Here is an 18010-nt window from a genome sequence, read left to right on the forward strand (position 1 = left end):
AACAGAGGCCGATACTCCTGCTGTACCAGCACCGTATCCAGATGGTACCAAAGTTGGCTTAGTCAATAACGGCGTAATGGCGCTATTTGAGAGCGCAAAATAACTCATTGACGGGCGAGAGATCGAGTCTATAGAACGCGATGTTGATGTTGCTACAACAATAATCGGGCTAGCAAGATATTCCGACGATTATACAAGATCAGCGGGTCCATCTATGATGTTTGCAAAGGATACTAAAAACACTGCTGGAAACTTGCAATTTGTGGTAAGGCGACCAAGAAATAATGCTAATAACGCTGATGCTGATGTTGAGAATATGATTATAAACAGCGATCCTAATTTTAACATCGGAGCTGCAACACGCATATCAATGTTAACAGGGGCGCGTAGATCTTTCTCATGCGCGATTCCACTGCATCATATATTTGGATTTTGTAGGAACGTGCGAAAAGTTATCTACGGAGCAAAGCATACCGTTGTGCTTGTGCGAAAAGGTGATGATAGAAATGCAATTTGGAGAATTCCAGCGGATCTTGCGAATCCAAATAATGACTCTGGTAAAGTCGTTTTAACTAAAATATTATTGTGGATGCCAGTAATGACTCCATCCATTACCACAGAGGCACGATTGCTATCTTTTATGGAGCAGGGAGGAAAATCATTACTAAGTTGGCTAACAACAACAACAGATACTAAGCAATCAAATATCAATGGTATATTTACATGGAACCTGGCATCACAACAAGGCATTTCGGCTCCGCGTCATATATTTGTTGCGTTGCAGGATATGACGAGAGTTGATAATCAACTATCCAGCCATATGATATTTGATCGATTAGGCGTTACTGACGTCTCGCTGAGAATAAACGGCCAGCAGGAACCATCTGAGGATATACAACTTAATTACGGTCAAAACCATATTGCACGCGTGTACCATCGGTTGCTGTCGTATATGAGTCGTGATCAAAACGTCGACACTGGTTTGCAAATATCACAACATGATTTCAAAGAACTATATCCGATCTATTACTTTTCGCTGGAACATCTTGATTTAACAAGACAATCCGTCGTTGATATACACTTCCGAGCTAATGTAACTCGCGGCGTTATTGCCGATTATAGAGCTATTGCTGTCATCCTCAGCGATAAATCAATGCTGCTAGAAGGTGCTGGCGGACGAATGAGAATCGTTGATGCGCCAGTGGAAAACATGTAATTGAAAGCACAAAACGCGTTTACAATAAAATGTCGTATAGTGTCGTCAGTGTAGAGTTGACTGATGGTCAAGTCAAGAAATTACGATCAAAGTCGGCTAAACAATGCGGAACCACAATAACGTTAAAGCCGTCACAGATGGCAGGTGGTAATCATAAGATATCGTTGACGGCGCGTCAAATAAAACATTTCAATAATGCGATGAAGAATAAAAAGGGTGTTCAAATAGATTTTTCAGCCGCAGCGATTAAAAACATGGAAAAGACCGGTGGGATATTTCCGTTGTTAGCTGCGATTCCAGCGTTGATTGCCGCGGCCGCACCAGCAGTGGCTAAGGCGGCGGCGTTAGGAGCCGTTGGTACCGCGGCGGGAATGGCATTAAAGAAGGCAACCGGGAAAGGCTACAAAAAAAAACGACCCGTGGCCGGAAAGGGTCTAAGACTACCGGGAACCCCGTATTCATGGTACTCGGGAAAGGGTCTAAGACTACCGGGAACCGTTTATTAACGCAAGAGTCTATGACTCCAATGTCTAATTTTGATTTAATAGACGCCGCAAACGCGCTAGCGATAAAAAACTTCAGAGGTGTTTTTATGAGGGATCAATTACCGGCGGCACCAAGGAATATTGAAACAGGCATAATTAACCTCGATGGGTCCTCCGGAGCGGGAACTCATTGGGTTGCGTACGCGATTGATCCGCGTGCGATCGTCTATTTTGATTCATACGGGTTAGCCCCGCCAAACGAGTTCATGCGGTATATCCGGGCGTGTTCAGCCCGGGCGTTTTATTCCACGTTGCCAACACAGCGATTAAGTGACCCACCGATATGTGGCCGTGAGGCATTGAACGTACTCGCGGCGATTTCATCATCGCGAAAACCACCTCATGTAGTTGTAAACGAATACACTAGTGGGGTCGTAGAGGCCCGGCGGGTTAATTAGAAACGCCGTTTTTTTTTACAATAACGATGATTGATATTTGGGGACGACCGGTTTCGGCGCTGAAGGAATCCACGGAAACGCTCGCCACCGATGACATAAAAAAACTAATCGAGGATGAAATCGCTGATACGTTGAATTTAACCAGTGTTGACCCAGGTGAAATAGTCGTATTTCAAGACCGCCAGGGTAAATTGAAATCCAGTAATGTGTCGCTGGATGATGTTTTAACACGACAGCGTGATGCCGCCGAGGACACTATCGCGTTGTATACCGGCGACGGACGACTCAAACCGGGTGAACATATATCGGCGGTAACATTAGTCAAAGACGGTTTTATAAGGTTGGATAGATCGGTGACCGAACTCGACGCGCAGGTGAAAAAATCTGCCACCGAGGTGAAAAAATCTATCACCGATATACAGCTCACTACCGCTAGTTTTTTCGGGACCCCGACGGTAACCGAACCGAATATTACAACAATAAGGAATACTATTTTGGATTTTGCAACGCTGTCGGGCCAATTTTACACGTTGCGAAAAAATGTTAACAGGATCGATGACAACTTTGATAAATTCTTTGGTAAAAAAAATACCAAGCTGGATGAGATTACAACAACTATAAATGATATCACTGCGTATGGACAGGAAATAAAAACAATCAAACTTGATGTTGCAGAGAACAGAGATGGTGTAGTAGTACATGAGCGGGAAATAGAAATAATCGGCGCTAATGTTGCAACGATCATAAATAATGTAGACTCGCATAGACGGAAAATAGAAACAATCAAAACTGATGTTACAATGATCATAAATAATATGAGCGCGCATACACAGGAAATAGGAACAATCAAAACTGATATTGAAGCGAACAAAAAGGGTGTGGACGCGCATACACAGGAAATAGGAACAATCAAAACCGATATTGAAGCGAACAAAAAAAATGTAGACGCGTATTGGCGGGGAATAGGATTAATCAAAACTGATGTTGCAGCGAACAAAAAAGGTATAGACGTGCATACATATGAAATAGGAACAATCAAACTTGATGTTGCAGCGAACAAAAAAAGTATGACCGAGAATACACGGGAAATAGAAACAATCAAAACTAATGTTGCAACGAACAAGAATAATATAGACGCGAATTTGCGGAGAATAGAAATAATCAAAACTGATGTTGAAGCGATTAAAGACGGACTACCGAGAATAACAGAGCAACTCGAAACTAATATTGAAGCGAACAAAAAAAATGTAGACGCGTATGGAGGGGAAATAAAAACAATCAAAACTGATGTTGAAGCGATTAAGGACAGACTACCTAGAATGACAGAGCAACTCGAAAAAATGAAAACACCTCATGGGATCATCGGCAGTGGCGTATACACGGTTCAATACGGATCATTCGATTGGACTCCTACGCGTAATGCAATAGATGTCACCGCAATTGTTAAGGGTATTTATCGATTGACATTGATTTCGGCGATGCAGTTCAGTATATCATCACCGAGTTCATCCGGGTTTAACAATACAATATCAACAATCATCGACAAGGATACAATCGAACGGTTTATAATTAAAGCCGTTGATAGCAGTCTATTTAGGGCAAACATCACATGGTATGCGGAATTTGTAGTGGATCTAAGTAATTAAAAACACTAGCTCTTTTAAAATAAAAATGACCACCAAGGTAATTGAATCAGAGGTATCACCGACGTCACATCAATATCGATTCGATACCGCAAAAGAATTCTCCGCGAACTTAAAAACGCTTTCCGAACAATACCGTGCAAAAATAAAAAAATACCGTCGTAAAATAACCGCCATCGACGCGGTCGTGTACTCGGTGTCGGGTATAGTAGCTGGCACCGGTGTTATTTTATCCACGGTGACCACGATAGCCCCGATCGCTGTTCCAATCGCTGTCTCCGCGATGACAACAGTTGCTGGAGTCGCCAACGCAATCACTAGAAAGATATCATCGTGTTTTCAGAAAAAACTCAACGAGTATACAGTAAAACATCAAATAGTATCCGACGCATACTCGAAATTATCCGGGTTGATCTCATTATCGATTGATAATTTGTTCGTATCCGATGTTGAATTCTCCACGATGGTCCAGTTGTATAGCTCCGCGATGTCAAAAATCGAGGATTTTTAACTGGAAGCCGGAACCACCTGGTTGCTGAAATTAGACACTAAAGACAACGAATAATAATAATGTCGCTGAACCCCGAAGGGTTTCAGTTGCTTCAACGGATCGCGGAGAACACCACTCCGGTACAAACAAATATGATATCGATAACGTCAACGAAACCCGAATTCAGTGTGAACTTCCCGTCGCCGGTTCCAGTGAAGGAAATAGCGCTGGCAAAATTGCGAATATATCACAGTTGGCCTAATATTCGAGCGAACGCATTTAACGGACAACAACCTAATAACTCGCTGGTTTTTGCACGGACAAATAAACCCGATGGGACCCCAAACTGGGAGGAGGTTACAATACCAACTGGGTCATACCAAATAGAGCAAATCAATAAAGAATTTCAACGCAGGATAAAATCGATCACAGGAAAAGAATCAAAAATCGCTATTACGGTTCATGAACCGACGTTATCGTCGACGATTGAAATAAGCACACCGGGGTATATGGTTGATATTTATAACAGTTCAATAAGAACCATACTAGGATGGCCTAAGAATCCACCCGCGGACGCACCCCCATCAACTTATATCCTCAAACACGATAACGGAGATGGTGGTAGGCATATTGCCCCGTACAACGTAAATATCGCATCAGTGATAGCGATCAATCTAGTGTGTGATGTTATCGAAGGGAGTTACCAGGTGGATACCAAGCAATCAAATCAAGCTCAACAGGGATATATCCTTTATTCATTTTCACCAACAGCCCCTCCGGGATTTTTGATCATTGAGAGTCCGATTAATCCGGTCTATATGCGATGCCATAATCGGTTTTTAACGAGAATTAATTTCAGACTTACCGATCAGTCAAATAACCTAATTGACCTACAAGAGGAGGAGTTAGTGATCACTCTGTTTGTAAGATCATAGCAGCAGGGGGGGCGATGACATCGACGCGGTCGTCGATGTGCTTACCGGACGCTGACGACGCTGGGATCGGCGCGCAGAAGGCATTAATTAAACCAAATGACGTCCGGACGATCCCCTCGACGACGACGTCGTTTTTTTTTTACCAGGCGCTGACGACACCGGATCCGCTGAGTGCAGAAAGTACTAATTAAGCCAAATAACGATTGGACAAAATGTCGGATTCGCCCCCCCCCCCCTGCTGCTGTAGATCACGGGTGTCTGCTCTTGACGTAGTTGATCCAACTGATAAACGAGGACACACGGGTGTAAACCCCAGGAGAATTCCTCTCACCACAGCCATATCCCCAGGATACTACACCTGCAAGGGTCCATAAATCGCCCACTTTACACACCAATGGACCACCGGAGTCTCCCTAAAAATAAAGACAGTGATTATTCACCGTAAAGAGAAGGAAAGAACTTGGCACAACATGTTATTGTTTTGTTGTTTGTTTTCTTTTTTCGTTTTGTTTTGCTGAGGTTTTCTTGCCTGAACTTTGAACTTCCGATGTTTCTCAAAATGTTGGATAGTACGTCTGATATATTAGTGCATACATTTGTAATAGGATAATAAAAATTAAACATCACACTCTGAAAGAGAAATGAAATAAAAATCACGCAATGCAAACTGAAAAATGCGATTGAGTTTAATAGGGAAAACGTGTTACTAAGTTTAATTGGTCAAATATTAGCAAGCCATTATGCACAGTACCGTCTGTGCAACGTAAACTAGTTGTAGTCAAATAAGCTTTGACTGCCATGTTTCCAAGATGGATACTAAATTAAATACACCATGCTATTTCAGTTACTGCTTTTTCCGTCTTTGTTTGTTAAAAACAAAAGACCCAGATGTTGTGACTACCCAAACAAAATAAAGTATTTATGTAATTTTGACTACTACTGGAATTTTCTGTGGAGCCCTCAGAAACAAAATCTTTTTTCTCACTTTTCAGATTCCGGCAATAATATCGATTTGTCTAACTGAATATGCGCACAGCTTTGCAAAGATGATATGTCTACTGTTTCTCTTAGCAGTTCAGTCGAGTAATTAGGTGAGGTTAACATCTAGTTTTACAAAATTAAACGTAATAATGGCAATAAATAGCAAGAGATATTATTAAAACTAACCCGATCTTGTAAAAAAAGTTAGTAAAGTTCAACATTTTATAAACAAAATAAACTAGTATGAAGAAGAGAAACAACAATGAATATGATTAATGTGTTTACAACGTCTTGCTGATGGGGAAAAATTACTGAAAAATTTAGAAACAGACTATACGCCGGGGAATTTTATGAGAAGTTATGTTCTAGCGGCAAGTTGACACGTTGGGTAGCAGACAAATTTGTACGTGTGGGACAGCTATACATTTCCATCTTTTATATATAAAAAATTGTATGATTCTAAAAGATACATAGTAAATGGGATTTTCTGGGTTACCTGTTCAAGAAGGTCATGGAGTAGGTCTTCATGTTGACATTTAGAAATCACATTTTCATATACATTTCGAGTCGAAATGTGAGATATTTTTGTACACTTTGTGACTATCTCATTCCTTAATTAAAAGACGATGGTTCTTTCTCGATACAACATTAATTTTTGGACAAAAATAACACGTGTTCCAGTGTTTACATAAATGACGTATCGTTGCGCAGATGCCTTGCCTGCACACAAGAGCGAATATTCACTTACGACTAAGTAATTACTAGGTCGTCATGCGAGTGTGTCTGCTACACACGAGTGCATGTAACACCGATTGAGTCACATCATTTTTTGGTGATGTGCACTTAGTCTCTAACCTGTATGACAGTATTATATGTAATGCTACATTTTAAGTCCATTTGTTTCCATTGATACTTTAGCCGTTTTTTTCAAATCACTACTTAAGTAAATACTGAATACTTTACATATATAGAGGTTGCGACATCGCTGCTACTGAATACTGTTATCAAAGGTGGTATTTCAATTTCTATACTACATTCATATCCCTGTTGGGTTTTTCTACATATAGCAAGCAACTGGCTTTATTACAGAGTCAAATTTTTAAGACACCCTCTACACTAAAACAGCCAAATCATTTTTGATATTTCGAAATCGTCATACATACAATGGAATTCGTGCACCTGACACATTAACACACGCAAGTACATAACTAAAAACTGACATCTTTTAAAATTTTAATCTGACATTTTGCAAAAGTTAGATTCCCCTGACTATACTTTTACATCATCCCATTTGGCCACCACGTTGGCATATATGTGTCAAACATGCAATTAAAGGATTATACTTATAATAATATTTATTAATTATATTTGATGTATTCACTTTGTGACAAATACAACTGTTTTGTAAAAATAAAAAGAATAAAAATAAAAAGAAGAAGTTTTCTTCAATTAATTTATCATGGACAAGAAATCGTACCTTCCATATTATTAAACTCATAACAAGTTATTTCCGTACATTGCATATTGACGGAATCTATCGAAGTACCGGTACAGTGAAAAATACGTACCAACGGGGAAACTATACCGTGGTAGACCGCACACCTCTAGCCGCTAGTTTCTGCTTTGCTCATTGGGAGTGAGAAATAAGCCGTAAGTTGCTGGATTTTTCAAGTAAAATGATAACGATAATACATTGGAGTGAATAACGTGATATAATTTCACTGCGGCATCGATAATAAGATAAATCTGATATTAGAAGCTGCATGCTTACGTGTCCGTGTCGTAAAATGGCTATCTTGCATTAAAGCCGAGTAAATTCAGATCCAAAAGGAGACGAACAATTTGATTTTCTTCGTGTGCTGATTTTTACTTTTAATTGGGATGGAGAATTATGTAAATTTTTTACATTTTCTATCGGAATAATCACAAAACACAGCAGGAATTAGACGGTATACCGCGGACATCTCTGAGGATCCAGTAAGAGCTCTGCTTCTTCTACATGCTACACAGACTACACACAGAGTACAACTCTCAAGCCAATACGTTTTAGCATAAAACAAGAAGAAAATGTTCTTGCTATCAAGTGAATAACGGGAATATTTCATCCGGTAGGTGAAAATACTGAGTTTTTGTCTACCACTCGATGAAAAATATCCGTCATTCACCGGTAGCAAGCAAATATCCTGTGTATATCTGTAGTAAGGAACACGATACGTCTTTCTTTGGAAAAGCAGACTTACTTTTGCCTAATATATTCCCCTTTTCTGAAAACAATTATTTTAGATTTATCGAGATTGTAATATAGACCAGTGGCCTAAATTACTGGTTACAATATTCTCTCTTATTCTTCTGTGGCCACTGTATCGGCCAAGAAAGGAACTCTCGTGGCCCTTTCTATAACATTACCTTGCAGGAGTCCTTGCCACCCTGTCTGTACCCCGCGCAAAGGTTAGTACTGTGAATCGATCCGTTACCCAGGTAATATGAGCACCTGTCGTTAGATATGATTGGCACATCTACTTCCTGCATGTAACGTGTGGAATGGCCATCTAGAAGTACGACAGAAAAATGTTTTGCTTGTACTGGATGTATCGACTTTGTTTTCAGTTTAATATAAAAGGCTGTGAAGCATGTCATTTTCATATATTTCAAATCTCGAAGCTGAACTTCGATTTATCTTGGTTCTTAGAGCTCTGTTTATCTTAACGACGTGAAGAGTTTTGTGTAAACCGATCATAGAAGAAAATAAAATAGGTCATCATATGAATATTTTCATTGTTTATCATTTAATCATGGTCTACATGAAAGAACTAAGTGTTAATACAAATCATTCTTCGGAGGCTGAGCTCATTATTGTTGGTGTGGGGGTGGAACCAATTCCACAGATTTTCATTTTTCATTTTACTCCAAGACAATAAATTTTAGCCATTTCTGATGCTTTGCGTCTACACTTATAATATCCTCACATTCAAGGTTGGAGGAAACTATTTGCGTATATGATTGAGTGTGACTTGGAAGGTTGATATAGACTACTCTCCCAGTTACGCAAAACTATTAATCGCAGAAGAATAATTTGCTGATCTGTTTAGATACTCACTGGAATCTGTTGATCCCCATCCTGTGACTGTGCAGACTCTGTTAGTAAAGTCATCATTCATTCCCGGCAAACACGCGACTCTAATATTCCTCCCTCTAATATCTACCGGCTTGGCCAGTTTCACCATAGCTATGTCATTCTCACTGGTCTTCGAGTCGTACTTTTCATGGATACTTATGACGCTTGCACGGTGGATGTTGGAGTAATAGATCTGTGCCAGGTCGTGAACGCCAAGAGCGACTGTCCAGTAATTACCCGATACTCTGAACAAATAAAATGGTAATATAATATAATACAGTCCTTCGTCACTAATGTTTTCTGTTCCATTATTTATCACATAATTAGTTTTAAATCCTCCGAATGGGTATTCTATTCTTTGAGAGCGCCGTTTTGAAAACGGAGCAGGACTGGTTGACATAAAAAAAAAAATTAGATATGCGCCCAACCCACTCTTGTCAATCAGAGTATCTTTAGAGGAAAACGCAAAACAATTAACATTATTTTAAGTCATTCTTTCTCATTACGTTTGAATAAATATTTGAAAGGTCTGAGATTACTGATAACGGAATGATTTTACCTGCTTCTGAACAGTAATATGATGAGGAAAATTTTCATGCATTATATATATATATATATATATATATATATATATATATATATATATATATATATATATATATATATATATATATATACCCTCCCGACACTTTCGTCTCTCTTCTCTCTCTCTCTCTCTCTCTCTCTCTCTCTCTCTCAGGTCTTACCTTTCGAAGCAATGAGCTGCTGTAACGACCCAAGTCTCGTCAATCAAAGTCCCTCCGCAGAGGTGTTGTCCTCGATACCTCAGGGATACCTGTAGAAGGCTGAAGTGTTAATGGTAGTAGTAGTAGTAGTCTTTGCTGTTGTTATTGCTGTTATGATATAATTAGTTGTGAACAGGAATAGTAGTACCTACTGCAAGAATGGTAGTAAAAGCAATAGTATGTGTAGATGTAACAGCAGTAGCTGCAGTAACACAAAATTAGAAGTAGCGGCAGATGTCATTTTACTAGTAGAAGAATGAGGGGCAATAGATGTAATAGGAATAGAATTGGGCAGTACATGTAATAGGATTAGAATAGGGCAGTAGATGTAATAGGAATAGAATAGGACAGTAGATGTAATAGGAATAGAATAGGGCAGTAGATGTAATAGGAATAGAATAGGGCAGTAGATGTAATAGGAATATAATAGGGCAGTAGATGTAATAGGAATAGAATAGGCAGTAGGTATACTAGGAATATAATAGGGCAGAAGATATAATAGGAATATAATAGGGTAGTAGATGTAATAGGAATATGATAGGGCAGTAGATACAACAGGAATAGAATATGGTAGTAAATGTAATAGGAATATAATAGGGCATTAGATATAATAGGAATAGAATAGGGCAATAGATATAATAGGAATATAATAGGGCAGTAGATGTAATAGGAATAGAATAGGCAGTAGATATAATATGAATAGAATAAATAATAGGAATAGAACAGGGCAGTAGATGCAATAGTAATAGAATATGGCAGTAGATATACTAGGAATATAATAGGGCAGAAGATATAATAGGAATTTAATAGGGTAGTAGATGTAATAGGAATATGATAGGGCAGTAGATATAATAGGAATAGAATATGGTAGTAAATGTAATAAGAATATAATAGGGCATTAGATATAATAGGTATAGAATAGAGCAGTAGATATAATAGGAATATAATAGGGCAGGAAATGTAATAGGAATAGAATAGGGCATAAGATGTAATAGGAATAGCATAAGGCAGTAGATGTAATATGAATATAATAGGGCAGGAGATGTAATAGGAATAGAATAGGGCAGTAGATGTAATAGGAATAGAATAGGGCAGTAGATTTAATATGAATAGAAAAGGGCAGTAGATGTAGTAGGAATATAATAGGGCAGTAGATGTAATATGAATATAATAAGGCAGTAGATGTAATAGGAATAGAATAGGGTAGTAGATGTAATAGGAATATAATAGGGCAGTAGATGTAATAGGGATAGAATGTGGCAGTATATGTAATATGAATATAATAGGGCAGTAGATGTAATAGTAATATAATAGGGCAGTAGATGTAATAAGAACAGAATAGGGCAGGAGATTAATAGGAATAGAATAGGGCAGTAGATGTAGTAGGAATATAATAAGGCAGTAGATGTAATAGGAATAGAATAGGGCAGTAGATTTAATATGAATAGAAAAGGGCAGTAGATGTAGTAGGAATTCAATAAGGCAGTAGATGTAATAGGAATAGAATAGGGCAGTAGATTTAATATGAATAGAAAAGGGCAGTAGATGTAGTAGGAATATAATAGGGCAGTAGATGGAATATGAATATAATAAGGCAGTAGATGTAATAGGAATAGAATAGGGCAGTAGATGTAATAGGAATATAATAGGGCAGTAGATGTAATAGGGATAGAATGTGGCAGCATATGTAATATGAATATAATAGGGCAGTAGATGTAATAAGAATATAATAGGGCAGTAGATGTAATAGGAACAGAATAGGGCAGGAGATTAATAGGAATAGAATAGGGCAGTAGATGTAGTAGGAATAGAATAGGGCAGTTGATGTAATAGGAATATAATAGGACAGTAGATGTAATAGGAACAGAATAGGGCAGGAGATGTAATAGGAATAGAATAGGGCAGTAGATGTAATAGGGATAGAATATGGCAGTAGATGTAATATGAATAAAATAGGGCAGTAGATTTAATAGGAATAGAATAGGGCAGTAATAGGAATAGAAGTAGCAACAGCAGTAGAACATGAGTAGGAATTGCAATCGTAGTAGTAGTAGCAAAAGTAGCAATAGGAGAATTAGGACGAGACGAGCAGTTGTTAGTGTAGAAAAAGCAGTAGCAGAAATAAAAGTAGGGAAGCAATAGTAGCAAGTGCAGAAGTTGGAGAATGACAGGCATCAGAAATAGAGGAAATTAAGGGTCAATTAAGGGAACACCTGCCTCAAGACCTCCTATTCATACACCGTTTTGCTTCCTTGGATAAAATTTTATTTGTTTAAATGAACCATATATATGTCTCAACCGTCTAATACTTAGCCTAATATAGCTATACTAATTAAACACATATAAATGACGGTTGGAGGACTGCTTTCATAGTAAATTTGTAGATCTAGAAGTGCCCCCCCCCCCACTACATACGTGCTCTATGACTCTAGTTAGAATAGATGTATCAGCACTACTGAAGTACAGGAGGCTGAGAGAAGGCAACGACAGAAGTATAAAAAGTGTGTGTATATGTGTGTGATTTGGATTTTGAGCGTACTTCAACAATTTTTCGGTCATATTACTTCGATGACTGCAGTGTGGCAGTTTATAGTGATGTCTAATACTGGGGCATCATGCCGCAAACATGTAGCACGATGTCCCACCCAGTCACATTATCTTGACACCAGGCCAACCAGTCCTAACACTAACCTCTTAATGCTGAGCGCCAAGCAAGGTAGCTGTAAGTACAATTTTTGTAAGTCTTTGGTATGACTCGGTCGGGGATCGAACCCACGACCTCCCACATCCAAGGTTGGGAGGAAGATAATGAGTAGCAATAGTAGTAGAAGTATCAGGTGAAGGAGGCAGTAGCAGTAGCAGTAATAACAGTAGCAGCAACGAGAAGAGGAGGAGGAACTCTAGTACGTTTAGCACTGGGGAGGTTTTCTTGTGTCGTGAAGGCATGATGTTACTTGGAAAATAACTACCTGTCATTTGAGGAAAGAAGTGTGTGTGTGTGTGTGTGTGTGTGTGTGTGTGTGTGTGTGTGTGTGTGATTTAATTTTTAACGTAGCTTTAAAAAAAAATTCAGTCATGTGACTACGATGTCTGCACTGTGGCATTTTTTAGTGATGTCTAGATCTGGGGCATCGTGTCGCAGACATGTAGCATGATGTCCCACCCAGTCACATTATCCTAACACCAGGCCGACCAGTCCTAACGCTGACCTCTTAATGTTGAGCGCCGAACGAGGTAGTTGCTGGTACCATTTTGTTTTAAGTCTTTGGTATGACTCGGCCAGGATTCGAACCCGCGACCTCCCGCATCCTAGGAGGAATTATAAACACGTATGCCATAGGGGCCGTCAAATGAAAGAAGAAAGAAAGGACATTTATGTTTTTTTCATTTAATATTGTACACAGTTTCAAGTTATTTGAACTGAACATTTCCTAGTTTCCTATACATTTATTGTAAAATGTTCAGCCTATATCAGTGGAACAACTTCATTGTATTAAAGAATATAAAAGAGACTGTATATGTATGCAAATTGAAGTGGTATTAAGTGTTACTGAACGAGCTGTGTCAGTTGACTTTTGTGATAAATTTAATACGTTCTATAAATTTGGCTACCACATGAGAAATGAACGAAAATATTGAACAGTTCACTACCGGTCTAAGTGCAATTGCGTAATTATCCATACCTAGCTGCGAATCGGATTGGATGTTCAATAACTTTTTCTTCGTCGATCGCTATATCAGTCTATTATCCGTATAATTCACATTAGATTCGTGTACTACAATAGGGATCCATAAATTTGAATGAAAGTTCTTTTCCTCAAAGGTTCCTAGAATTTGAGATGAATTAGGATACATGTTATGTGATTGTAGATTGATAGATAGCATGAAAAAGCGAATGGGTTAAATGATTTATTCACTGTACCTGCCATGGATATTGCCCGGGAGTGGAGATGGTTCCGCCCACAATGCGGTGATTGCTCTTTACCACTGTATAACCACATATACCTGCAGCAAATGAAAAAGTGATGGTCCAGACGATAAGATGTAAAAGGGTACGAATTATGTGTCATCACACACTTTGCAACGACACATAATTCTTTCAGTTTTGATATTCGGGGAAATAACCATATCGAACTGAAGCCAAGAGTGCAAACAAATTTGTATAAATTCAAAGACAGAGTTTACATCTATGAACTGAGCAGAGGAAGTCGCTGATATATCTTTTATTTTCTTTATCCTCTCTTTTTCCATTGGCCTACTTTCTTCGATTTTTCGATTGTCTTATTTTATCATATATATATATATATATATATATATATATATATATATATATATATATATATATATATATATATATATATATATTCGTGAAAATTGTTTCATGAACATACAAGATTTCCCATCTTGCAATGCGAAGCTTAATTGGTTGTGCAGCCAGTAAAATGAATATTTTGTGAGCTAGATCAAATAAATGGAAACTGCATTACCTTTCAGACATGAATATTATGTTTTTGCTGAATTAATCAAACTCGACGCCGGTCGGGTCTCTGAAGTTAAGTCGCTTTCCACATTTGCAACAATAATAAATCACATACTGTCTTATTTACAATCTATAACTTTAACACTGAAAATAAAGTGAAAACTCTTTTAATTGTTTTATTGTTGAGAACTTGGTGGTACGTTAATAGCAAAGTGAGACTATTCCGCGTCAAAGGACATGCGACCATGACTTTAGAAGTGAGTGAATTGTCTCTCCAATATTCTGTCATTTCTTATTATAGTAATAGAATTTCAAAGGCAAGTGAATAAACCAGCTGAATTGGGCCTGCTTTGTGGACCGATTGAGTCAAATAATGGGGAAAAATGATAAAATTGTAATTTACTGGAAGATATTAACTCATTATAATCCTACCTCGGTGTTAAGTCGCAGATGTTTATATGATCAGCCAATGAAAAAGTGAGGGGAATTTACATAAAGAGAGGGTAGAGTGGTGAACTGAGAACTGGGTTCAGTCTGCTGAGCTTCAATGTAGGAGCAAATTCGGTATATAACAAAAAGAAACGTTTCTTGTCCACTTGTTAGAATAGCACGTTTTTGTATCAGACTACGAACATTATCCAATATTTCTATTCGCGGCGAAAGAAAATATCCTCTACGTATTTATTGCTATGAAATCGTAGTCATGTCAATGTATAATTTATGTACATTTTTCAGAGAATGTTGCATATGCCAATTCAATAACCCAATTACAACAAATTTTAAGCGATGATAATTTTATATAGTATAAATTTTATATAGTATATGTACTGTTGAATATTGCGGACAAGACTAAAGTTCGACAGGGGCGAATTTACAAGCCATGTGTAAGTCAGGCGAGACCAGAATATCTCAGGGTACCAAGATTTTAATTTATTTATTATAAAATTAGATGGACTGCTCCAATTTATGACAAAATAAATTTCATTTAAATTGCTTTTCACTGGCTGGAAGTGGATGCAAATACGTTTGAAATGACGTGGATTTACATACGGTTGCATCATGACAAACCCAAAGTGGCGTCATGTTATGTAATAACAAATATATTGGGTTCTGCGCGTGTTTAACTCACCTAATAAGTGGAAACGATAATGATTCATCCCACGCAATGCATGAGAAATCGCGAACTAAATAATAATAATAATAATAATAATAATAATAATAAGTTCTATAGTATAAGTCACATGGGTCATGCAGGTATTCAACACCGATTATTTCGGTAATGGGTGTCATTTTTTAGAAATTGATTCTTCATACCTTTAAGTGGCAAGTATTCACTTTGATAAACAAACTCGATTGTGACAATTCCACTCGACGCACTCTTATTTTGACAAAAGTTTAGTACAAGGCCACCATTGCAAAAGACCGTAGAGATCGATAATTTTCGTGAGGAGGTTTCTTGAAAACAGTTAATGTGCAGATCATTCAAAAATCAGGATTGAACATACTTTTGTTAAAGCTAAGTATATTTAATTTTTTTTTAAAAAAATCATATTTCATTTAAAATGAGTAAATGCGCATGCATGACCCATGTGACTAGTACTATAGTATTATTATTATTATTATTATTATTATTATTATTACTAGACTGTTTAATAATCATTTCATGTTTCATTTCTTTCAGTTTTTAGATTATTATCTCAGTATTGTAATACATTGATCTAACATTTCTCTACATACACTTAAACTTGAGGAATAGGTGCAAGGATTATAAAATTGTCTGAAGGATAACAAGGTATAAATCTGTACGAATCAAGAAGCCAGTTGGAGGCTCCACTGTGGAAACATCTCTTACAACGTACATGCCAGTCAGTCCGTGATAATATGCTTCATGTACCCACCAGTAGGCCTAATTAAACTTGTTCCATTAGAACTTCCGGTTTCTTTAGACTCTGACGAAGATGATCCGAAACCAGCACTGCTATTTCCGGCCAAATCTCCAAAGCAACAGATTTCCAAGAATCCACAATGGGTTAGACTTCGAATGCTCCCAGGCGGACAAGATCCCAGAAATAATGATTTACACTCCCCGTGGTAAACTGACACACACGCTGAAATTGGCAGAAAATAATTTTAAATTGTCTTTTTTTTATTTATTTAAGTACATCGTCAATGTCTATGACAACTTCCATAAAAAGAGTATCCAACTTAATAGAACTCGCGGATAAAGACAACATATATATTTTACTAAGTCATTAACTTATTATTAAACTAAAGACGGTTGAATTCAGTAAAACTGAAATTTTAGCCCTAATTGAAGTTGTTAACAATTTGTATCGTTAATGTATAAGGTGTTGTTCTATAATTTCGTACATTACTTATCAAGGCTATTTAAAACGAGGTTGTATATCTATATCTTAGGCATTGTTAAAATTATCTTTTAATTATTTTTATTTTGTGTAATTTGGGTTAAAGTATACAAATTGGCCTTACTTCAGTAGTACGTAATACCTGTAGAGCGCTCTCCATAAAGACCACGTAGGTATTATTATTGTATGATTTAGTTTTTTTGTTGCTGTTAGAACTATATGATCTTAAACTAAGTAACGGAAAGGAGCTAAAACCAACAAGTTTCGTAAAATTCAACAGATAATTTCTTTCCGTAAAATGCAAAAGTGAAAATGTAAGAGAATTTATTGTGCTTTAAATCCAAAATATTCACAAAAGTTCTATCACGAGTCTAAACTTACAGTTTTCCAAATGAATTCAAGTGGTGTTCTGAATTAATTCCAGATATGAATGTGCTGATGTGCCAGCAGTCTCGGATGTGTTAATGTACCAATAGTCTTTGTGTATCACAATCACATAATCTCCAATGACCTTGAATGAACTCACAAATAAATCCGAAATAGTGCTTTAGTTTTAAATGAATTAACACTTTGTTTTTCCACTTAATAATTTCAATCAACCAAGTAAATCCTCTCAACTGAACAAAGCTAAATGTTAATATATTGGAATGAGTTTTTGTGAAGTAAACGACATTTACATTAAAAGCTAAGACACAATAACAGAACCAGGATGAGGGTAATTTTCCCTTCAAATTCAGTTTTTTTTTTAAATTTGCGTCTAGAACATTTCTAACTTTTATTAATAAACTAGACATTGAACCCAACATCAGTAAACATGTTTACTTCAAAGAAACAATGATGTTAAGTAATCTACAATCATAGACAAATATTAGCTGTGTAATATGTTGCTTACAAGATACATAGCAAGGCATTAGTCGGGTAGGCTCTAAACTCCATTACTGACCAAGGTCAGCCACCCCAAAAAAATATACATAACATATAACCATGGAGTCAAGCCAACAACAATATAAATTAAATCTAAATAACAGGTGAACTGCTGAAACATCTTAGTCGCAC

At 37.3% G+C, this 18010-nt stretch overlaps 1 protein-coding gene across 1 annotated transcript in view; it reads right to left on the reverse strand.

Moving 5' to 3' along the window:
- Positions 1-5475: 5475 nt before the first annotated feature.
- LOC149793120 (transmembrane protease serine 9-like) overlaps positions 5476-18010 on the reverse strand; it is a 49720-nt gene continuing 37185 nt past the window's right edge. Inside the window, exons 9-13 of the mRNA XM_089968953.1 lie at positions 14031-14113; positions 10070-10158; positions 9306-9568; positions 8615-8757; positions 5476-5640 (exon numbers count right to left, since the gene is read on the reverse strand). Coding sequence (XP_089825079.1) covers positions 5476-5640; positions 8615-8757; positions 9306-9568; positions 10070-10158; positions 14031-14113 — 743 coding nt within the window. The remainder of the gene's footprint in view (positions 5641-8614; positions 8758-9305; positions 9569-10069; positions 10159-14030; positions 14114-18010) is intronic.

Source organism: Sinohyriopsis cumingii, chromosome 8, assembly GCF_028554795.1.
Source record: "Sinohyriopsis cumingii isolate HCF-2022 chromosome 8, ASM2855479v2, whole genome shotgun sequence".
Taxonomy (NCBI): domain Eukaryota; kingdom Metazoa; phylum Mollusca; class Bivalvia; order Unionida; family Unionidae; genus Sinohyriopsis; species Sinohyriopsis cumingii.